The 24,505-nt window shown below is 41.9% G+C and overlaps 1 protein-coding gene across 3 annotated transcripts in view; it reads left to right on the top strand.

Moving 5' to 3' along the window:
* Positions 1–15,730, top strand: part of HMGA2 (high mobility group AT-hook 2) — a 117,172-nt gene extending 101,442 nt beyond the window's left edge. For all 3 annotated transcript variants that reach the window (XM_069852599.1, XM_069852591.1, XM_069852583.1), the window contains one exon: positions 12,589–15,730. In XM_069852599.1, the coding sequence (XP_069708700.1) occupies positions 12,589–12,636 (48 nt within the window). In that variant the 3' untranslated portion in view covers positions 12,637–15,730. The remainder of the gene's footprint in view (positions 1–12,588) is intronic.
* The last annotated feature ends 8,775 nt before the right edge of the window (positions 15,731–24,505 follow it).

Raw genomic sequence — 24,505 nt, 5'->3', positions numbered from 1 at the left:
ACAGTGGTACTTCTGCATACACATGCTACGTATTTTGGCTAAAATTTCCATGAGTAACAAGAGTCTGTGCTACTAACACTTGGGTATCTTACTTCACAGACATATGGGATTCTAGGCAGTACTTGGTTACCCCATGAAAAGCTTGCTCATTTTAAGATGTTTCTGGAATGATATCCAGAAGGTTGAAACTACCAGAATGATCAACCTCTGGACATATAGCAGCAAAAATCATCAAAATGCTGATTAGCAAAGATGAGGTATGTCAGAAGGCTGTGTAGGAAGAAAGTGCATTGGCTGAGATCTTGATTCTTGAGCTTCTCATAATGGCTGTGTGTCTTTCACAGTCAGTGTCATTGTTGCTCCTCCACACCTTGCTGAAGTCACTGAAAGGTGCCCTGTTTCCAAGCATAAATATTATCTACAGGTACTCCAGGGCTATAACTCGTCTCGTGTGTCGGCCTGAAAAACAGGGAACATGAACTTTATATGTAGCCGCTTCTAGGAATTGCTACGTCTTTACCATGCAAGTGTAGGACCATATAAATACTGTTGGAAATTGCATATTAAAAATGATATATGGATGTGAATGAGGCAAACACAATTAAAACCAAAGTTAAGACCAATGTAAATACATTTTTATCTGTTAAATATTTAATTTGCTAGGATGGTCAGTTATAGTATTTGCATACCAGAACTATTAAAAAAGATTTGGCTAGAGAAGAGAGCAGTATGCTCAGCACTTATTAACTGATATATATCTTTAAACATGTTCTGGAAGGAAGCAATAAGAAGCCAATATTGTATTTTATTCTAGAGTTTCCATGACATCTGGGAAATTTTATAAGGTCCTCTTGTTACCCGAAATAACAGTCTTGGAATAGAGGAAGAATAAGAACCATTTCACAGCTACTTTGTTAGTCACCAAGGGCATTTGTGGAATTTAGTGCATTTAGTTCCTTGAAATCAGTGCTGTCATGCCACCTGGGATGAGATCTTGCCTCCTGGGGCAGCCCATCAGCTTGTGGCACCTGTGCCAAACGTTAAGGCTGGGATGAATAGGCTGGACCGTGAGCGTGCCTCTTCCCTTGCTGCTCAGGCAAAGGATTCATAAAAGTCCACATGAGATAAAATCATGGTAGACAGTCTAAAACCATTTTCCCTCGTGGACCTCCCATCCTGGGTCACTTCCATTGGTGCTCTCACTATGCTGTCACTTAGTGCTGTGATGGCATGAAGCAACCAAGCCAGCTGTGACATACAGGAGGCTGTATGGGAGGCGGTTCACAGCTCACGGTCATCAATTGCTCGTTGGATCTTGTGAGCATGGTGCTGCTGTGTTTGTAGACAGCATGTAATGTTTGAGACTATCACAACCTCTTGGTAGACTATGAGGTGAGAATTATGCTTCTAGATACCTCATGGTCGAAGCTACAGGAGTACTTAGGTGGTTTGCAGACATCAGCACAATGCCAAACAGTGCATGAAGGACCTCAACCTTTGGGCAGTCCAGTCTTAAGCATCTTCAGTTCATTCTTGTAGGATCTAAATGTGTTTTCTCACACTAAGTAAGGAAAAGAGCCATTCAAAATGACTGCCTGGTTGTTGGGCATTGTAACACATCATCATAGCAAACTACCTCATGAATCCTGTTTCACTGGAAGCCCAGTGCCATGAATGTTAAATTCTTTATGAAGTCCGCTCCAGCAAATCACCATAATGAAGTTCTACTGTTGATCCTATTGTAATGCATTTCTGGAAATGCCAGTGTTTTCAGAAAATGTTAGATGAAATTTTTCTTTAGAAATGATTGTTGCTTATACTAAAAAGACATGCTGTCAGTGTGCTTCTTTGCCACTGCTCTGTCAATGTAGTCACATTGTTCAAGGCCGATCTCTTATTTCAGCTTTGGAGAGTTGTTTGCCACACAACAACCATGGGAAAAGAGGAGGAGATAAATAAAAAAAATTAATCACCGACATTTTGCCTGAATTCAGATCTCGTATTTCCCACATCCTGGTATTTAATTTCTCACAGAGTTACCAGTGGTTGATCTCACGGCAGGATTAGTGGGAAGAAAAATGAGAGCTCCATTGAAACCAGACTTGAGTCTGGAAGGAAGGGACATGTGAGCTCTAGGACCCAGGAGATATCAGATTCAGGGCAGTGAATGGTTTCCACCCCCTCCCCTTCCCTGATTCTCATGCTTACTTTGAGGCAAAATCTGGAAACTGAAATCAGAGCAGCAAAGAGACAGTTACAGTGTGTTAGGCAGCTCACCCATTGCTGTAATAGTCTCCCAAGAACTCTTTTACACAGTGAAGCATTAATTTCAATTTATATTTCTATTTTTTATGTTTAGGAAGAGAAGACTAGGTTAACATTGAGGTATAAGTTGCCGTAAATCTGTCTCAGTCCTAAAAGAAAGCATGCTTTGAACACACGTTTCCACCAGGGTACCTTTTCTGATTTGATTATAGAATATAGATGTGTTCAACTGGAAAAGAAACTCCCATAAAAGGTTCTACAATCAAAAGAAAATAATCACTATCCATTAAGTTGGACAGCCCCACTCCCTTTGAATCAGATTATCTAGAGAAAGAAAAAGCTTCACCCTGTGGCAGCACAGATCATGACACAAGTGGAGCTTGAAAAGCTGGGTTGCTGCTCCATGCTGAAGAGGACCATACTTTTATCACCCCTTCCACCACACTGTGTGAAAATAGTTAAGAAGTTGAATAAAAATATCTTTAAGTGCATTGCTCTAAATCCTGTAGAAGTTGAACATACTAAGATGACAAGAAGAGCATGTCATTAAACCATAACTACCCTTTTTGGATTACCTGGTATTTGTAGATTTATTGGCAAGATGGCTTAAATTAGGGGTATATTTTTAGCCTGCAGCATTACATAATAAAATAGCAGCAGAATTCTTTGCAGTAAAAAAGGTAGGGGACCAGGGGCAGAGGGGGTGGGAGTTTATTAAAACCAACACAAACTTCTCTGATTTTGTGCTTTTGCCTGCACAAAGAGGTGCTCCATGGCTACACAATCAGTAAAGTTTGCAAGAAAAGCATTCCCATTACCCTGTTTTGCTCAGGAGTCATTGCCCTGCCCTTCGCTGCAGACCTGCTGTTTAGTCTGAAACTGAAAATTAAACCCAGAACTTCAGCTCTCAAAGTTAACTACTCTGCCTTACTGCCAGCACACAGCCTCACCAGTGTCTGTGTGGTAAGATCTATGACTGAACTCTTCAGACGGTTTTAAAAGCGCTTTACAAGTCTGTTAAGCTTTAGAGTATTTGTTTTGCTTTGGGTTTTTTGAAGGAAAAAAATTATTTAGCTGAATTATACCACAAAGTCTCACATGCACCCTACTGAACCAGATTGGAGAACCCAGCTCACAGTCTTTCAGAAATGTGTTTCTCATTTGGGGAGCTTTTCTGAGCACAACCTGGGGAAGGTAAAGCCTTGTACATTAAACTCTTTCCTTCAGAAACAAAAAAAAAGGGAAAGTAAGAGGAAAACCAGGGAGGCTGAGGGAGAGGGATGGCAGCAGCAGAGCCCCCTGCGACCCTGCCCACCGTGGCGTGCACAGCCGCCAGCCACTCGGCTTCGGGGCTGGTGCTCGTAAAAATGTCACCTGTGCACTTCCACTGTGAAAGGCTCTTTTATCTTCCCTTCCCACAGCCCCTTTCCAGTGGGTACGTGAGGGCGAGCCGAGCGGCTGCCGCTCGAGCTTCCCGCATGGCTGGGCTCTAATGAGGTGTGTGCGGCTCTTGGCTGCAGGTTTTCAATCTCGTTCTTATTACTTCAAAGCTGCTGCTCCGAGGTTCAGACAAGTTTGATCACTTGGCAAAATCTCTCAGCTGGGGTTCAAAAGGGAAGATGCTTTATTTTATTATTTATCATTACAGATAGAGAGCTGTTTCCAAACCACAGTTGCCAGTGGCTCCATGGACTGAGCCATAATGCTTTTTTAAGTGATAAAGGATTGGAGGTGAATAACTTCTGGCAGTTGCTTCCTGTCCGTAACAAGCAGTCGCTTTGGAGGGGGAGGGAAGGGGAAGGAGAATAGAAATCTAACAGGGCTTAACTTTATTCTCTTTTTCATGTTCTAAAATAAGGGGAGTGGGCAAAAGGCAAATGATGTGGGTTTGACCTCCGTTTCAAAGCCTGTCCTAGCATTCCTTTCCCTACTCCATTCCCCCATGAGGGGCAGACCCTCACCATCATCCTTCCTCTGTCGCTCAGCATAAAATATGCACAGAAATAGGCACTGTTCCCAGTACCACAGGGGCTCAGAAGCAAGGTGAACTCCCCTGGTTTCACCTGTGTGGCTCCTGTATCCTTCGGCCTTTGCTGTCTCCACTGCCATAAGAAAGCAGAGCTAATGCAGTGACCCACAGTGTTTCAGTGGACTGTACAAGCCTGAGGATTTTTAAAGATTGCCATCTACCTTTTTTTGATTTTCACCTAATTATGGACATACATATTAGTGATTAGAGGCCATCATTGGAGACTCAGTTGCCTTACAATCCAGCCTGGATTTTGGCTCTGGAGCATGGTGTGCTGTGTGAATGCCACTCTTCCAGTTTACAGCTTTTGCAAGAGGTTTGTAAGAACAGCTTTTCAAAGTTGAGGTTAGTCCAGCTCGGTTGTATATGTTTCGAACAGCACCACTGCCTTCTTGTCCTTAATATTTTATTTCCTTCCCACCAGAACTGTTTACATCTTGTAGGTCTGAAGCTCTCCAAGACAAAATACATCTCTGTCAGTGTTAGCACAGCACCCGTGATTGCTTCAAGCACCATTTTTGCTTAAGGTCTGTGCTTTGCAGACTCTAAATGGTGCCTCCTGAAAAATTCTTTTGGCCAGTACTGAGATTTTGCTAGAGATTTTAACTCCTTTTAATCACATGGGGAACAGATATTTTCAAAGTGTTTTGACCTGCTTAGGTCAAAAAGGCCCTTGCTATACTCAGATGCCAAAATGCGTTTAAGAAATCTGGCCTGACATAATTTAACCAGCTGAGTCTCAATTTCAAAAGACTTCAGCAGCACAGGCTTCAGCGCTGAGTGACCTGCTGCCTTGCAGAAACCTCATTGCTCAGTTAACTTCAGGGCTACTCTAAAATCAATGGCAAATTTGGGCGGCTGGAGCTGAGGTTTGTTCAAGCCCATCTGTAAGGAGACATTGAGAAACAGCCTAAGGAAGCTACTTTTTAGAGTATCCATATGTCCACCAGCCTGTCTTTCTGTCTCTGGAAGTTTTCCTGTGTCGGATAAGCCCTTTCACTCAGAGTAATCAGAGAGACTCATTATCACTCCATTATATCAAACAGTTCTCCTAGTGGGAGATAAGTTAGGAGATAGAGAAATGTTTTTGAATTCCCCCTTAATCTAACAGGAAGAAGAGACTTGAATATATGTTTAAAGAAGACACTTCTAACTTAACAAGAAATGTCCTGTCCTGTGCTTTCCTGAAGGGATCCTCCTGAGCACTGTCGTGGTCCCCTCCGGTTATCCGAACCTGTTGCTCAAGGACCAAAACTTGGCCAAGATTTGCTAGACGCCTCCTCCAGCAGAAGAAGGAGATCTGTAGGAGTGGTTCCTGGGTGCACAAGGATGGTAGCTCTCTCTGACTTCTGCTGCTGTAGTTGGCCTGGGCCACGCTGGCTAGCAGATGAGTCCCAGCACAACCCCAGCAACTTCACCCTGGTTACCCCAGCTAGTGAACTTCCTCCAACAGCTAGGGATGTGGATTACCCAGTAATCCTCATGAGCAGCCTTTTTGCTGGTCAAGCAGTATGGTTTCAGCAGTGAAAAGAGAGGACATCCTTAGTTTGCTTCCTAGCTGTGCAGCTCAAAATCCACAAACTGGTCACCAGCAGGACAGCATCAGTGTTATGCTTTATTCTCTGTGCTCCCTTTCCATCCTTCACACAATATTTGATTATTATAAAACTGGAATGACTTCAGTAGAAGAAAGATGCATCCTCTGTACACAACAGCTTGGTGGGTCAGCTTCTTCCTAGAAATAGAAAACCCAGCTTGAAGTATCTCCTTCAAATCAGAGAGCACGGGAACTTCAAAAGAAGTCTGCATGTGAGTTTCCAAACCAGTGCTTTTGTGTACATGCATACTTCAAAGATAAGTCTTATTCTTGCTGCCTGTTGTGCATTGCTTTCCTGACTGTGGAAACTATGAGGACATCTCCAAGTAAGCATTATCTCTAAGCGACTTGCTAGCCCTTGGACGGCCCCCAAGAACATTAGGCAGCTCTGCACATGCCCACCAGTGTCCACTGGGGCACTGGGAAAGTTCCAGTGGCAGCTCAGCAGGGCTGCTTGCTGATATCCAAATATTGGAGTTGTGCTAAGGCCAAGTCTGTAGTCTTTTGAAGGCCAAGATCCTTAGGTGACAAGGTGGACCATTAGAGGTTAGGTCCATAGAGACCTAGATGTTCAAAGCAGGAATGTTGGTTTCCGGTCCTTAATTCTCAACCCAGAACTGCCCCATGGTCTGTCACTTCTCCGTCTCTCTATTTATCTTTAATGTCATTTAAACACGGGAAGTTTTGCTTCCCTGGGGAGACCTACCCCCAGACCTATTCCATGCCATAGTCAATGACTGCAGAAACAGCACTAGGAGAGGGCAGAGAGTCTCAGAACTGCTCTGTAGGCAGAGGTCTTAATTGTGCTTTTAAGCCTTAATTGTGCTTTTAACCACCAGGCTAGAGAAGTGGGCTGCTTGACTCACCTATGTTCAGATACAGGTTTCTGTATTGAAAGAATTTCTTCTAGAAATTTTAAAAACATGCTTTAATTCAGCAGTAAGAGGAGTTGTGTGACCTTTCTATGTGAGGTCATGATGATCTCTTCTGCCCTACTAAATCCTTTTATTGTGATGTGTGCAGTAAATACCTGCAATAATTTGAGTTCTGAGTCCATCTTCTTAAATTAAAGTTTGCCCTACTGCTGAGTGACAGCTGACTTCTTTGAGCTTCACAGTGTGCTTTGCAGGGGATGGAGGAGCTCAAAGATCCCACCCTAGCACAACAAACCTACTCTGAGTCTCTCTTAGTGCTATAAGCATTTCTAAAGTGGTTTGTTGCGTTGGCCGTGGAGCACTTGGGGTGGTGTTGTGTCTTAGCTGAGCACAGTCAAGACCCCTGCGCCTGCAACAGGAACCACTGGCCTCAAGGTCTCCACTGAAAATATTATTATCCCCCTTGCATGACAGGGGATTTCAGACAAGTTAACAGCAGATCATAGTCCATAGTTTGGAAGTTGCTCTCATCAGTGGTTCTTTTTTGATGTATCTATTCTAGCGTATCCTCTCAGGCTTACAAAGCAGCCAGCAAAATCTGTGCCAATAGCTAATACTATGTTATAAAATAAAAGTTCTGACAAATTTGGAGGCTCCATACATAGCATCACCATGCTCCCGCAATTCATCTCGCAAAGCTGATTCTAGTTTTCTAAATCCATAGTTCATATATTCATGAGTACAAGGTGGGAAAATCTGAATTGCTAGCTGAATTTCCAGTGAGTGTCTTGAGGCAAAAGCAGTTAACCCTGCAGCAGCTGTAAAGGAGCTTCACTCCAGGGTATTAGAACAGAGCAAACATTTTTACAAAATGTCAAACAGTTACCCTTCTGCAGGTGGAGGGGATGCTCCTCTCAGACACTGATAGTTGTCTCATTATCTGATTTTATTGTGATCATGTTGGGGCCTCTGCCAAAAAAAGATTGTAGAGGACATGTGAAGACTGAATTAAGCCTGTCTGTTCTTGAGGACATCAGGATGCTATTACCTGTTTGTACTGCCAGAAAAATAGCCTGCACCTACCAAATGTGGATCACCAAATGGAGGCCTCAGGTGGCACAAGATGTCATGGGAAGGAAGTCTGTTGGGAACAATGGGTCACTCTGACCTGAAAAGACACCGTGGTTTATATAGTATCATATGTGGTACAGCTCCATTCTGGATGGTGCCATCACTGAGCTTTAGGAATGAGGTGCATGTGCCGCTGGTTATCACTTCACATATTCCTACAGCATGCACCAGTTTGTTTTTCCACAGTAGAGAACCTTCAAAAGCAGAGAAGCAGCATTATAGCTCTGGAAAGGGTTAACAGGTCCATGCATCGCAACACTGTGTGCTGTACCCTTTTAGGTGTCCTAGGGGATCATAGATATCCACACAGGGCAGATGGGCATGAAATAGGAGACCAGCAGCCTTCTATCCTGGCTGCTGGATACCAGATGAGATACGCAAGGCATCTGAAACAACCACAGGCTCCTGTCTTCAGGCAACCATATCCCACCAAGGATGTTCATATTTTGGAATTGTGTGTTGGACAAGCCCAAATAGGTCTACTGGCTGCAGATAACACTTCTAACACTTCTAACTTAAGCCTGCTGTCCTGCCTCCTGGTCCCTTTTGTTACCTCCACCACTGTTGAATCAGGGCTAACACAGCAGTGCCACCCCCCCTGCAGAGTAGCCCTTCTGAGAGCAGGTGCCTGCTGTGACCTACTGGGAAACATCTGTCCTTTCTATCCTACGAGGACCCAAGACCAGTTGGTAAGGGGGCTGCACTGTTGGGTCTCAGCCCAGTGTCCATGTCTGCTAGCCAGTGATACCCCCCAGGAAAAGACTTGTTACACACATAGAATTTGTAGAGAAGGCTTTCGTGCTGCTCTCTTTTGGGAGAGACAGCAGGTCCACATCACTCCTGGCTTGGTAGGACAGTTGCAGCAATTAAGGGTGGAAACAGCTCAGCGCACTGGCTTAGATTTTGTCTTGCAATATCACGCTGTGATATTTAGCAGCTCAGGATAAACATACCCATGCATGGGACAACTAAGGACAGGGCGTGCTAAGTAAAACAGCTTCTGCAGCACATGCCCATGTCAGTCAGCCCCTGGGGATACATCTATGGAGGGCATAGGGATGCATGCAGAGCTACCTGGGATATTGTGTGAGCAGCAGGCAGTAAAGCTTAATCTATGCGTTTGAGTGTATACTCTGCCCTTTATGTGTTTGTCCTGTTCACCCTGAGCTCTGTGCGGCTGTGGTTTCCCTGTAGCCAGATCCCACCTGATTAGTTTGAAACTTTCTCAGGTTTCTCTTTGCAGTTTGCTAGCCCAGCCTCTCATGAGCTTGCAGCAGCCAAAAACAAATAACCAGGGGAGTAGTAGTTCAAGGCAAAACTGGATCAATAGACATCTATGGTCAATTAATGCGTGTCACCATTCTGTCTCCACAACTACAGTGAATGCACCTAAAAAGTGAGAACAACCTGAATTAAGGCTGCCATGTAACCTGAAACCTTTGCTTCTTGGCTGAGTGCTTCCTGTGGTAGTGTTGCTGAATTTATGCTCTACACGGCTATCGTGCTGTAACAGGTTGACTTGGATTTCTAATGACTGTGCTTTCCTTCTTGATTTTCGCACTTCTCGTCATCTTGATGGGAAGCACATCTGGACTTACAAAGTATTTCACTCCAGCCCGTTCCTCCTTTGGCGTTTGACTCTGGGGCTGATCCTATGATATATGGCTGATACATCAACCTTGGTGGGTCCCTAAGGACTTGTACGTGCCTGAAGGGTGCTAAGTGATGGCAAAGCACCCTTTCTCGGACATGCCTGGTGCCCTTACGTGGCACATAGTGTGCTTCAAGGAATCTCTGGCTGAACTGACTCAGTGCAGAGCAGGTTTGCAACTTCTAAGGGGTACACGGTTTTCAAAATGCCTGCTCCCCTCCATCTTTTGGGGAGAAGTGTGTGCATGTGTGGGTGCTATAGAGGCAGATGTTGGGTTGAGGATCACAGCTGCACAACCTTCTGCTATTTTCAACCAGTTCTTCACCAGTGCAAAAAATCCCTCTCTGTTCTTGTCACACACATCTGCATTTTCTCTTTCAGAACCTCTGCTTCCTTCTTCCTTTGCATCCCTCCATGCATATATGTCTGTATTGTCCCTTTGTTTGAGTTGTAAGAACTTCAGAGCTGCAATCATGTCTTCATCAGTGTCTTGACAAGGGATGTACATGGTAGGTTGGCTTAAAACCACCCATCTGTAACTAAGCTATCTTAGTCTATTGCAAGGAATGAACTTAGTGAAGGAAAGTTTTCTTTTTCCAGCTCAACAATCTGGTCCCTTTGCCAGCTTTTCTTCATTAAAAAAAAATCTTTCCCAAGACTGATACGAATTTGAAGTCTGCTGGTCTCAAGTATTTTTTAATAATTGGTTTATTTTTTAAATATCTGTGGTGGAGTAGCTTGATTTTTTCCAGGTACTACAGTTACACACATTTTTCATATACATACTCACATGAGGGAAACTCATCCTTCATTACATGAACATACTAGGTGAAGGAGGAGCTTCTCATTTATTTTCTTGGTCACTGAAGCAGAGTCTACAAGGAAAAAAAAGCTACTGTGAGATTCACAGAGAAAATCACTGGAGTGGGCTACTCATTAACTAAAAATAGTTCTCTGTGGCCACCCTGACTGGACTCTGAAGTGTGTTCTTCCACATACTTTCCTTTTCCTTATCCTTCTTTTTATACGATTGGAAGTCCACTTTCATGGAAAATGAGTACATCGGGTTTCAGTAGGCTTGACAAGCCAAGCGTAAAACAAAGCAAGCTGCTGCTTGGTGGCCACGCGTGTGCACTGTCTTCTGGGAAATGATGATGAGAGGCTGAGGGCTGACTGTGGTGCTGTAAGGAATTAAGCAAGTTATCATCGTCAAACACCAAAACTTCTCTACCTGAGTTATGTTAAAAGCAGAGAAACCACAGTCATAATTTTTAACTGAAATACTTGGCTTGGAGGCAAAGGTGGTGTTTGCCTCGATCATCCAAAATTCTAAATTACCAAGGCTCAAACCAACATGTTTTGCACTGTCTCTGCACGTGCAGCCCAAATTAGCCCTTCGTTAGGTACCTGTAGATACCATTTTTCTTACTGACTGAAATGTCGTAACAGTCACAATGCCATTCTGTGAGGAAAGTAAGCAAGGGCAATGCATTACACATTAATGGGATTCGATGGAGTTTCCTGATGCTGCCAGGGACAGGATAAAACTCACGTAATCTTTCCATGAGTCAGGGATCATTTTCTTAGCAGCACTATGAATATAACTTTGCTACAAGTGGACACAAATTGTGAGGAAGAAATTGTTCATCTGCATGATAGATCGGTGTCTTCTGGAATTTAAATATTAATTGAAAAGTCAAGGTCAGAGGGCAGCTGACACTTGATTTTGCTCTTTCCTCTGTCCACAGCTTTGATCACTCTACATCTTCCTTTGTGCCTGGTGCTCAAGAGGGTACCCCAGGGTCACAGCCTGTTTCCTAGTCAGGAGATAAAAACTACTGGCTTAAATATCTGAGGCCTGAGCTTTAGCAGGGGGTGGGAGTATGAAGGGAGAGGGGGGAGCGTTTGCTTCACGCTTTTCACATTTCTCACATAACCCAAAGCAGACTAAACAAAACCAGTGTGAAATCTCATGTCTTGATGCTGCTATGGTTATATTTTTTAAGCTGTCATCCATTCATTTATACTTACATTTATTCCCCGGATTTACAGCTTTTTTTTTTTCAGTCTTTTCTTGTGGGGAGGGGAGGTGGAAACCTTTTGAAAGGGGATTGCAGTAAGCAGTGGCCAATGATTAAAGCCCAGTGCTTTTTCTTGATGCCGCTCCTCTGCAGCGGTGTCACACATGGTAGCATTTAGGAGCTCTTCACAGCTGAGGTGTTTCAAACACTAATGAATGGAAGTTTGGTCATATAACGCAGGCGAGCTTTAAGGCGTGCTCTGCTGAATGGTGCACTGTAGTGGCCTGGGAAAGGAAGAGAGTTATAAATTGTGTCAGTTAGCCACCCAGACAAAATGAAGCCATGTGGAAAATCAAATCTATTAAAGTATGAAGACTGTTATAAGCTGTTTTAAGCCGGTCGTTCTTAAAAGGTTTCAGTTGGCTGAGGGGGTAAATTCCTCTTCTTGCTAGATCTTTTTCACGTGCCGTCTTAGGTGATGATGTGCAACGTTTGATGAAAAGCAACTTTTCACTGATAGCCTCTTTTATCAGAGATGTTTATTGCCCCCGGTTTACTGCTTGTGCCCTTAAAGGTACTGCACATTTGTTAAATGAGCAGTCTAAGAGCGTTGCATTTAGTCAGGCCTGCTGAAGGCAAACGCGAAGGCAATGCTAGAGTGGAGGATGACAGCTGATATGGGGCAGGCTTCCCAGAGCACCCACTTCACATTGGATACCTGTTCAAAATGCTTTCTATTTTCTAGTCTGCTGGCCCGAAGAGGCCCATGACGGAGCATGGCACAAATTACTTTTTCATGGTACCGAGGTAGGAGGAAAGCCTGGCAAACCAAAGTAGGGTGACTGGCAGGCAGAGGACCTTCCCCTCTTCTTCAAAGTGGCTTCTTGAGATGTCATAGCTGCTGTAAGGGCATTTTGTTAGCCCAGGATTTAATTGCCAGCTGGGTGGGAGAAGAGTGAGGTGGCAGCCTAAGACGCACTGTCACCACAGTATTTATTTTTTCTCTTTGTGTATTCTAGGAAGAGACTGAAGAAACGTCCTCACAAGAGTCTGCAGAGGAAGACTAGGAGACCGCACCATGCAATTTCTACCTCATCAGCAGTTGGGTCTTTTGAAGGGAGAAGACACTGCCTTGACCACTTATTTTCTATTGCCATGGTCTTTCCACTTTCACCTGGGGAAAAAAAATTGCATAACCTTAAAAAGGATTTGATTAATCATCTTCTTTGTAATCCCTTCACAGTCCCAGGTTTAGTGAAAAACTGCTGTAACACAAAGGGGACACAGATTAATGATGCAACTTTTAATTACTGTTTTCTTTTTTCCTTAACCTACTAATAGTTTGTTTGAGCTGCTAAGTAAGGGTGAATGGGTCAAGAAGAGCTCTGAATCAGGTTTATGTCATTCACTGCACTGCATATAAACAAGAAACTTGTAACATAGTCAATATAATGGGCATTGAAATAGGAAAGGCTGGGTGTGTAACACTAAAGCCTTGCAACACTTCCAGCAACCCAGTCCCTACTTAGTGAACTCCCTGTTTTAGAACACCAAAGATAAGGGATAGATACTACTCTCTTTTTTTTTTTTTTTGTAACCGTCTTGTAGACTTGTACTTGACTTTTTTTTTTTTAAGACTTACTGTTATTTCAGGAAAAAAATGAGAGCTGATCTTTCACTTCATTCAGCTGGTAATTGGAAGAAAGAAATCAACACGAAAAAGGTACTTTCATTTTGCAAAAGGGAAGAAAGACAAAGATAGGTTGTATAGTTATAGATACAAACATATCAGCAGAAGTAGTAGTAAACAAAATGAACAGCCCTCATCTTCTGGAGGATAGGAAGCCAGACGGAGTCGGCTTTCTGTAGAGCCAGATGTTTTCTATGGAAACAAAAACGACTGACACCAAACACTCTTATGCCATTAATGACTAAGTCTTTATTGAGAAAAGTGTTTTAAAACATACAGAAAGGTACCTCAAAATTAATCATGAATTTGTCTGAACAAAAAATAATCCATATGTTTTGCTTAGTTTCAACTAATTCCACTCGTCCCACACTAGTATTTCAAAAGAATTTAATTTCTCCTCATTGCTCATCAGTCATGATGTAAGAACCACCACGTACCTCAGCTAAGCTCGTGCATTACTTTAAGCAATGTATGTTGACATAGGATGGTCCACTGAGCACTTCTGTGCCAGAGGCGTTTCTCCATCTTTTCATTCAAAGCAGCACTTTTAGCACCAGATGCAATATTACCCCACTATTCAATACTACCTCTGATTTTTACAATTAACTCAACAGACTGATAAATACATGCTGCTATACGCATTCAATGCAGGAAATTTTTACTGGGTAGATAATCATGAGTATTTGCATTTTCCCCTTATTTCTACTTCAACACTTAATTGCAGTTAAAGAAGCAATATCTTTATTGTGTTTTGGCATGACTATGTATTTTTCTTTCTCTTGGTCTGTTTGGTTTTTTTTTAATGTACTTACCCTATTCTCTGCTAGACTTCTGTGTAATGTACCGTTAACTTGAATATATTTTTGTACTGAATTGCTGATAGGTTTCTGAGGATAATTTTCTTCAATGACACTACATGACATAGAAAAAAATTTAGCTGTAATGTTTAAATATGACTGTCCAAGTTTGTACCTCAAATGATTTTTTTAAAGAAATGGACTAATTGATTGACAAAGACCTACCTCCAGACTTTAAATGGAATGAACTTGTTACTTTCAGCATTAGTTTTGAGACGTTTGAAACAGTGAGGACTGCAACTAATCCCTAATTCAAAACTATTTTTGTAAAATAACTTGTCAAAAATGAGCACGTTTTAAATTACTTTCGTATTAAAAAAAAATGAACAAAAAAACCTTCAAAGAAACTTGAAGCTTTGTAGGTGGGAAGCAACAAGCCCAGCTTTTGCATAATGCAATCACAAATATGTGTTTTTAAAAGAAATAATTAGTAGATTGTAAGAAAATACTTGACAAGTATTTTCGTGTATTTTACACAAATGTGATTTTGTAATATGTTTCAGCCAGATTTATTTTAAATGCTTCTTATGTAGAGGTTTTTTATTCTTTTTTCTCTCACTTCTGTTGTTCTTTCTCTCTCTCCCTCTCCTCTTATTTCATTTTTCTCTATTTCTGTTTTATTTCCCTTCTTCCTCTCTTTTCTAGTCAGTACTTTGTACCATTGTGTTAATAACTGGGCCAGGGGTAGTTTCTCAGGAAGGTGTCTGCTGGTATGGCTTAGTACCAAGCCAAATGCAGTTAAAGATAACTACTTACTGGCTTCTTCCAAGAGGCAGTGTCAGGAAAGGCAGACCTCCTCAAAAGTCCACAGAGGGTTCAGTGACAGAAATTGCTGAGAAAGAGCTGATCAGAGTATTACACGTTAATGTTAAGTGAATGAGAAATAATCCTAGCTATACAGTAGCTCCAACAGGCCAAATCCAGTGTCACTTGAAGACAGTAGAAGGAATTCTGCTGACCTCAAAGGGCATCGAATCAAGCCTTAGCAAGTCCCTTTTGGGGTTCGGGGTGGTTTTTTTGCAGTTTTTAAACCACCATATTCAGTGGATGTCACAGAAATAGTTGCTCTGTGTGTGTCACACTTCAGCCTCCGAGAGACTTACCACTCTGATGAACTGAATCTTGTATTTTCTATATATTGTAGTACAATCAAAACACATTACTACCTCTTAGGGCCTACTATACCTCATTTATTCAGACTGAAAAATTGCATGTGGCCATTGAGTCAGTGAGAACATCATAAAATTTTTTATATATATAGTTTATTTTTGTGGGAGATAAATTTTATACGACTGTTCTTTGCTGTCATTGGTCACTGCTAACTAAGACTGGACATTTAACTCTTCTACCATTTCTGCAAGAGAGGTGTGTTTGCAGGAAAAAAAACAAAACGCTTCAAGATGTTTAACTACAGTTTACTTTTTCTTTTGAGTGTCTTCTAACTTTTTGCTTTGTTCTTCATGTAGAGTTGCTGTCTATGATTGTACTTCGAATCGCTTGCTAGTTGAAAATGTTCCTTTAATGGATTATCACAGTCTGTTCAGCACAATAAACATGATAGCCTCTGTGATCCCCATGTTGTTTGATTCCTAGACTTTTGTCACAGCTCCATAAAATGGGTAATAAAGTTTGGTCACAGTGACCAAATTTGTAAAAGCTTTGCATGCAAGTAGTCTTTTTTTTTTTTTTTTTGTCCCAGGACTCTAGGTGTGTGCCTGACAAGAAGTGTGTTTGCTGTTAGGGACCCCAGAGGTGGGGGACATGTCTTATGAGGCTCCCCTAAAGGTGAGACGCTCCTTCTGCTGTGAGACTCGCCATGCCGAGCTAAGGGCTAAGCTGGGCACCAGGGAGCACTGATCCTACGTGCCAGAGAGGAAATACTATAGCACAGGAAAGGCTGAAATGAGTTTTGTTGCTTGGCTTCCAACCTGCCTCTTGGAGTTCCATCAAGATGACGAGCCTTTTTCTCTTTTTTAGGCAGTATTGTAGTTCACATCCAAGTTCATGGAATTTATAATATGCAGCTATTGGGTTAAAAAGAGCAGGTACTCAGAACAGCAGAGACAGGGATGTGGCAAGGTGCAGTGTGGGGCAAAATTTGAAGGGCTCAGGAAACTGCGTTAAACAGCCATCCCTCCAGATTTGTCATAGGCAGGTTGGACAGGATTCTTCTGTCTTCCTCTCTTCATTTGCTCTTACATGATCCCCTAGCTGGTTACAATGAGATTTAAAGATTGTGGTGCATGTTCATTCATATTTGCAACCCTGCCTCTGTCACGTAAGAGAGTTATGCAAATATTAATTCCTCAGCTATTTAGATTTACACATTATTTGTATTCACTTATTTGCTAACTCTCCACTTAATCTCTTTTGGCTTAGTAGCCACTGCTTTCCCAAAGGCTTCATTGCATGTCCCCTTTGGACCCAGTTTATTGCAAAATAACCAAAATACAATCACAAAAAAAGCATTAAGTACTAACAGCCATTCAGTCCTGAGTCAGAGATGTGAATAATTGCATTAATCACTTTATGTATCCTCTTCTCCTCTTTTCTCACTGTGCTCAGTGGTATAAAAAGATCATTCCACTTTTTGGTCTTCCTGGTGGTCGTCTTCTTGTGGTTGCCATCACCAGGCTCTTCCTGTTATTTTATCTGATGTGATGGTCCAGCTGTAACCCACCCACTATATGGATCAGCCAAGTGGCTGAACTTCTGCTACCCTGTGCTTAACTCCCTTCTACTTCTTAATTAGTCATTCCTCCAGCTTGCTTCACTCCCACTTCCCTTCTCGAGGCATCTTCCAATAAATTTCTGCATGCTTTATGCCACAGTGGGACTATTTGTGTGTATAAAACTAATCGGCTTCTGCAGGATCGAGGCCTGTGTTTGTCTAGCAGCCAAGAGTGCTTTATCCAAGATGCCTGTAGCAAGGGTCATATTAAATTTCTGCTTTTGCTTTCCACTCCCATCACATCACATCACATCCACACATAGACAGAAAATTACTGAAAGCTGGCGCTGCCAGTTCCTTGCACAGTAACTTAATTGTCCGTAGCTTATTTTAAAGCCAGAACATCTGGTCTGGTCATCATTAGAGACAGAATCCAGAGCAATGACAACAATACATTCCTCTGATCACAAGAGAGGAGTCAGATTTGTCACACCTCAAACTTCACCTGAAGCCTGAATGAAGCAACATTTCTCACCCCAGCACCTCTGTATATATATACAGAGGTATATAGAGGTATATATACATATATATATATATAGGTATATATAGGTATATATACAGAGGCATGTAGAATTTCTGTCTCTCAATTCATCCTTCTTTAATCTCCCATCATCTTCTTGGTCACATTAATTTTTAAACATCCAAATGTACTTGCCATATAGCCTTTAGCGCAGGTAAAGGTCCAATTGCTATATACCTACTTAATTCAGAAATAATACCTGTTGTAGCTTTATTATATCTACTTGCGCAGCCAAATTAATGTCTGCCACTATGTGTTACATACATTGTCTGAAAATTACAGACGTCTTTGCTGTCTTGGCATTAGATAGCCAACACAATTAATGTGGGTTAGTGCTCTGTTCCTTCCTGGCTCCCAGACCCATGGGCTGTGTGCTGTGCTAGCAGACACTAGTGGTGAGGAAACCTTGACCCCCCACCTCACTCATAGGCACATGAGGAGTGAAGCAACCCCATGCATGCACTCCACCTTGCTCTGGGACATCTCCAGTGTGCAGCTCCTGATCTAGACAAGTTGCTGCTCCAACCAACCTCACATCCTTCACTTGGTGTGATGAGCTCTGCTGTTGCTGTTACCCTCCAGCCTGAATCACCTACATGTGACAGTAAGGTTTTATGTCTCTTTTCTTCCCACTTTTATTTCCCTTTGCCACCCAAAAAAAACCTTTTGGCCTCTTGGAAATTTTTTTCACGTATGATTTAATACTTTCCCCCCTCTTTGTGCAGTGCACTTGATACAATATTCAAGAAAAAGAAGGCATCTTCCTGTAATTAACATCCTCAGAAGATACATGAATATAATTATGATTAGCCTGAAGATAACAGTCCGATGAGGTAACAGTTTAAGTGGGAGGCCATCTGTCTGCTTACGCTCTAAAATAAGGATGCACATGGTTGTGCCCCAAACCTGCAGCACAGGATTATCATCAGCTTTTATCTGCTAGCAAAATGGGAAATTGAAACCTTAGGAGATAGGATGCAAGTTTTCAACAATGCTTTGCCAACTAAGATGGAGCTAATTAAGCACATTAGCATTGCCATATGAAGGAGGAGTTTACATTGTTAATAATGGCTAGGGTAAAACTGGAGCAGGAATCCAAACATATGCTACATTAAGACTCGCTATTAAAATAATCAGTGAAAGAAAATAACAAATGAAAGCTGGGTGGATCTGAAAAAATCAATGGCAGGCAGGAACATTAATTAGACAGAGAGGAAACTTAGTGAAGGCAGAAGTCCCATCAGAAAACAAGATTATATTACATTATATATGAATGTCAGCTACAAAATATTATGTGGGACCACCAAAGATTATGATTTTAATCATAGGGTTTTTTTAATTCAGAAAATCTATTAAATATATATAGTCCCTTTAGGCATTTTATTCTTAGTTCAGGGAGTAGGCAGAAAAATAAGCACATTTTTATTGCATTGGAACACATTTGTCATAAAACCATAGTTTTAAGCAATATCACATAATAAAAGCTAAAATTTAAATCAACATTTGAAAACAAATCAACTCAGCAGATGCATAGAAGGAGTTACTTTGGCCCTACATAACTTCAGATCATTGTCTTTAAACTATGTCATAGTTGAAGATAGGGGGTTTATGAGGCTTGACGTGCTGTATAGGTGTTTACAATGAACTACCACTCCTAGACTGCAGCTGAACTTGGGGCCAAGACAAATGAAACTGTTTCTGAGGCACTGTTAGAAGACTGGTTTTGACAAAGGTTCATAATATGCCCTGTTTGGGATGGTCTAGATTTGGCATTTATAGCTCAACAAACACATAGTAACTTCAATGATACCTAAGACCTGCCAGCTGCTGGCACCTCCCTCTTCAATCCAGACTTCTGGTATCCCCAGAGCAGGAAAAAAGCAGAAGAAAAGCGGGACCATATGTGGCTGTTCTTGTGTTGCTAGCAATGCCCTTGAGCTCCACCTCACTCTCCAGTTATAGACTCCATATATGTCAGAGGTGCCACCATGACTGGTCAACAACTCACTCAAAACTTCTTTGCAGGGAGAAAGGAGTCTTGCCCTAAACACCACCATGTGTGGCAAAGCCTATGACACAGAACTTGTGTTTGAGGAGACCATAACAAAAACCCTAGTCTCACTTTTGCAAACAGTTTACATTGATAAGACCCATCTTTGTTTGTCTTCGAGTGCGTGAAATTATACAGCAGGGCCATTACTGTGTCTGTATCTTTTTAACTCTTTAATATATATATATTTTAGATTTTTTTCAAAGGTTTCTGGTGATTCCCCATCACATGTGCTTCTGGCACACTCAGCAAAGTGTTGCGTTGTGTTTCAAACAACAGAGCAATGACACAGCACAGGGTAAGAGACGAGAATTAATGCTAGAAGCCTTGTATTTGCAGACCAATAAGGATGTTTGTTTCATAAATAGGTTTCAGTGCATCATTATTCACAGTTTTGTGGGGGCAAAATTTACAGCATCTGATTAAAATCCTTAGAATTAAATTGCCTCATGAGCACTTAATTATCCATTCTGGGAACGGAAGCTGTCTCCCTTCTGTCAGAATTTGACACAAAACACCTTGGTTTGGTTGTATGTGTTTGCTGCGTGAAAATAGTCCCCATCTCTGTTAACCAATACACACAATTTAATGGTATAGGTCCTGATTTTGATAGGAAATAGGCTTAAGAAAGGAAAATAGGAAGTTTTCATTTCCTATGGAACACAGGAAGCATTCATAATCTTCTGTCTATACTCTTTCCCTTAACAACTTCAAGGCTGTTTCCATTCTTTTCAGTAATTAGCCTTGACCTGGAAAGGATGACCTCTACCACTGCCTTTTTTTTGTGAAGTCTTGACTGAGATCAGCTGGTAGTGCATAGATTTACCTTTGTACTTCTCTGAACTCTATATTGTGGGGAACCCCAAGGTCTTACATATATTCTAGGACGTGCTGCCCTGAAAGTAACTGGTTATGGAGAAGTAGTGATTGTGCTGGTAAAACCAAAACCTGCAAAATCTCGAGGGTAAATAAACACAGATGGAGGTGCACACAAATGACACTGGCCACAAAGAAAACAGTGCTGGAGGCTTCAGTGAAAACTTACTGGAGTTGCTTATGGCAATGTGTTAGCAAAAATTAATCTCTCATGGAAGTGCAGACCAGCTCAAGTTGCAACCTCTGGTCTGCACACAGAAACTAGTAAAAGGCATTTTATTTTTGTTATAGCAAATTCCATGTGGAAAAAGCAAGACAAAAAAAAGAAGCAGAGAAAGAAGTGAAAGGGTGATGTAAATAGCACCTGGAGCATGACTGAAGGACAGCTTAGAAAGACAGCTTTCAGAAGACTATGTGCAAACTAGAAAGACTAAACCTGTGAGCAAAGAAGCTGCGTACAGGTCCTTGGTCCATTGCTGCTCTGCTCAGAAGACCAGACTCAGCGCGTTGCCTACAGAGAAGCAGGCTTAGGTCAAGCAACACCTGACTTGATTTGTCTTTCTAAACGAAACTACACCCAAGGCCCTGAATTTTGGTTAATTGCCTGACTTGGAAATGAGAAGGTATTGAAAAAGTAGTCACATACACACATGCAGAGCAGAGCAGATGGCATCCCAGAGCATATCAGCAGGCTGGAACCATTGCCCCGACTTGCACTCCCCTTTTTGAGATTAAAGGCTACTGATATTGTGCTATTTACACACATTGGTTTTCAATAGCTGTTAGTTACTCTAGAAAATTAAAAACGAGGAAACAGACCAATAAACCATTCAGAAGTAAGCACTCCCTACCCACTCCACACTACCCCAGCTAATGCACTAACTCCGTTGTGCTCTACAACAAGGTTACTTTGAAATACCCTTACTGGTACAATCAAGACTTCTTCTGAAGTGCCTTTGAAAGCTGTACAAGCACAGTACAGTCTAAGGGGCTTCTTTCTAGACAATGCTGATCGTCCTGCCCCTGGGACCTGAGCACTTTGCAGGACCTCACCTTGAATTTGGCCTCACTTGGGTTTCGTCCCTAATGCTGTTGTACAGTGCATAGCGTGTTAAATAGGTTTACGTGAGGCTTGCTTTTCACCCATTGCTGTGGGTTTCAGTGAAACTGTGCATTGGTGACTAAACAGAGAAAAGCCAATCTTCATCTCACAAGCTTCCAAAACACTTCTTATTTTTATGAGTTCAATGCACCAGCCCCACAGTTTTGCAGTGGGTGATTGAGAGAGATGTGCTTTTACATTGCTGAGAAGGTGATGCACAGGGATGTAAGGATGAAGATACCTTGGGTATTTGATATTCTGCTTCCCACTGACAAAAATCCAAAGGGACTGAGTCCCTCAGTGACAGAGCTCAGCACTAATGTCAGCAGTGCAAAACTTTGGGCTGAGTTCCTCTTCCTCTTACGTACTGTGTGGCTGAGGGCAGTTAAAGACACTTTGACAGCATCAGGAAGAGAAGTGTGTGCCTTTGTAGTCTATGGAGGTGTAGAGGATTGTACTAAAGCAGCCACACTGTGTTTTCGATTGAGGTAAACACCCACAGGAAGCAGTGTGATAGTAGTAAATAAAAAAGTAAACTTCAGCATTTGGTGTTGATGAAAAGTTCGTGGTTTCTTTTTCCCACATAGAGGTCAAAAAAATGGACAAATTAAACAGCTTTTCTACATTTAGGAGGAGGTCTGTGTCATCAAGGTTTAGTCATTTAAATGTTAGATGTCTCATCTAAGGTTTGCATCAGCCAGAGGGCAATTAATTCCTTCCTAAAATATGGGTCTAAATTGGGTGGGATGAATCACTGATCCTTCCCCACTGACTGTTAAGGAAGCTGAGACAGTGAAGTTAACCTAGCTCCAAAAAAATGGGAGGATGCGTCGCTTACGGTTACATTACTGAGCTGAGAGCTCCAGCTCGTGAGGAATTGCTGTAACCCTTGCACTACTCTTCCAACTGTGTCTTCAAAGGGAAAAAAGCCATTTGCTTTCATCACTTGCACGAAGTAGGTCCATACAATCCAGAATAAGGTTAAGACTCTGCGTCCCAGTTGCACAGAAACCGCAGACCGGGAAAGTAACTGAGTTGGTATACACAGACATCTCCCCTCTGAGCCACCACAACCAGTTGTCTGGAACAGGCAGGCATCCCCATACTTGTCTCTTGAATGCTACTTGTCAAAGGATAGAGCAATTTCAGGCATAAACCTTAGAAATATTTATTCACGTGCACCAGCCCCTCCTTTGATGCCCTTAATATGCTGGGGACATTAAGATCATGCATGCTTTGAAGTCCTGCCATACAATGCTGTCACATACCTGCAAGGAGATGTTCACTCAAAGCATGGAAATCAGTGCTATGTTATCACTACACTTTCTTAGCATTGTGTATTTTGCTTGTGATTTTTCCAGCCCCAAGTACAGCACTCAAAAAGTGGAGGGAACAGCATCAATGGTCTCAACAAAGACCAGAGCTAAGGTGAAGCTTGCAGTGTCTCCCAAAGGATGTGTGGGCCAAGAGGGTTGCACCAGTTAAGGAGTGAGAGGGAAGCATTTTGTATAGTATAAAATAATTGCCTTTTGGTCTTTCTTTGTCTAGATTCTCTATTTTTCAAAGAGTTTCACGTAAAATTACCTGAAACAATTAGTTAAATAAGAAAGGCTAATTAGAGGTATAGACTAAAAAATTTAAGTGTCCTTAGTCACAAATTATCCTGCTAAAATATACTTCTACATAAGGCATATTTCCTTATCTTCCCTAAAAAAGTCTCGTTGCAGTGAATGTAATACCTACATTACTTAACTTCAGGCTCTTTCTGTCCAGTAACATTTCTTGCTAATTGAAGAGGAGAGGAGAAGAGAGGAGAGGAGAGTAAAATGCTCAGAGTTTTAAATTTCTTATGGTTAACAACCATCTCAGCTAAGGTCGCTGCTCAGTAAATGCATTAATGTCACAGATAACAAGGACAAATATTTCAAAAAAGAGCTAGCAGCTGTTTTCAAGACTTGGAAAGTTCATCAGTGCTGCTCTTCCTGATTTGGAGCAGATGACAGCATCAGGGCATGTGAGATTACAAGTCCAAACCTGATCAGATTCCCTCAGCTATAGAAAATATTACAATTAAACACATCAAAATATGCCAGACACTTCCTGTGATTCGGATTGGGTCGTTAAAGCCAATGTTCGTTTCTACGAAAACTGCCATCGGGCTCAGTCCTGCCGTTCCAACTCTGCCTGTGCTGGGTTGAGTTTGAGTGAAAAATACACAGTCAAGCATTTGAATGGAGCCTAAAACTCCACCTAGGCAGCCTGGTAAAAAGGCTATAGAAGGAGGAGTTTGAATTATAATTGTCCAGAAAGTGATGTCATAGCAATGAAACAACATCATGAAATAATAGAAGTATGATATACCTTTCTTACTGTAAATCCTTTGTGTCAGCTTCCCAGATGGTGCGAATCTGTGTGGCTTTGGGAAATCCATGAAACCACTCTGCATTATGCCACTGAAGAAGTCAGCCTATCAAACTCAGGCCAAAATACTTTCAGAGCCTCCTCAACCAAAAGGAAAGGAGAGATGCACTGGAACAGCAGCAGAAATATCTAACAGCACTTTCCTGAGCTTGGGGCAGGTGCTCTAAGGCCCATCTGAATGCCTAGATTAGATGTCAAGGAGATCCAACTAGAAGGTGAAAGTGTATTCTCATTACACAAGGATAAATGAGGAGTGATCCAGCAGAAACCATCGTTATATTTATTTGAGCACAATATCTATGAGAAAAGTTTCAAGCCTTCTGAGATTTTTTAGATTTCTACATTCGTGGGTTATACAAAACACATTCACGCTGCTTTAGATACCTCCTGGGTTGTGGTATCTTCAACCCCCCCCCTAAACATATGTTCTGCCTTCAAGCATTTTCAGAGTCAGAGCCTAAACTCAGCAGCATACTCTGCACTGGGTGTTACTATGTAGAGACAGTGCTTACTTCCCCATGTGGAATTAATTTCAATAGACGCTATCAAATCTGTATGAATCAAAAGCCTCTCTTCTCTCCAGCCTTGAGATGGTCTGGATTGAGAAGCTGGATGTCCCCAAAAGCAATAAACACAGACAACAGGGGGTTTCTTTGTACACCCCTTTGAAATCCTTTTTGAAAACCTTC

The sequence above is a fragment of the Phaenicophaeus curvirostris genome, chromosome 1, assembly GCF_032191515.1.
Source record: "Phaenicophaeus curvirostris isolate KB17595 chromosome 1, BPBGC_Pcur_1.0, whole genome shotgun sequence".
In the NCBI taxonomy this organism is placed as follows: domain Eukaryota; kingdom Metazoa; phylum Chordata; class Aves; order Cuculiformes; family Cuculidae; genus Phaenicophaeus; species Phaenicophaeus curvirostris.
The sequence above is the reverse complement of the archived record's forward strand: the minus strand, read 5'-3'. Positions and strand labels throughout refer to the sequence as shown.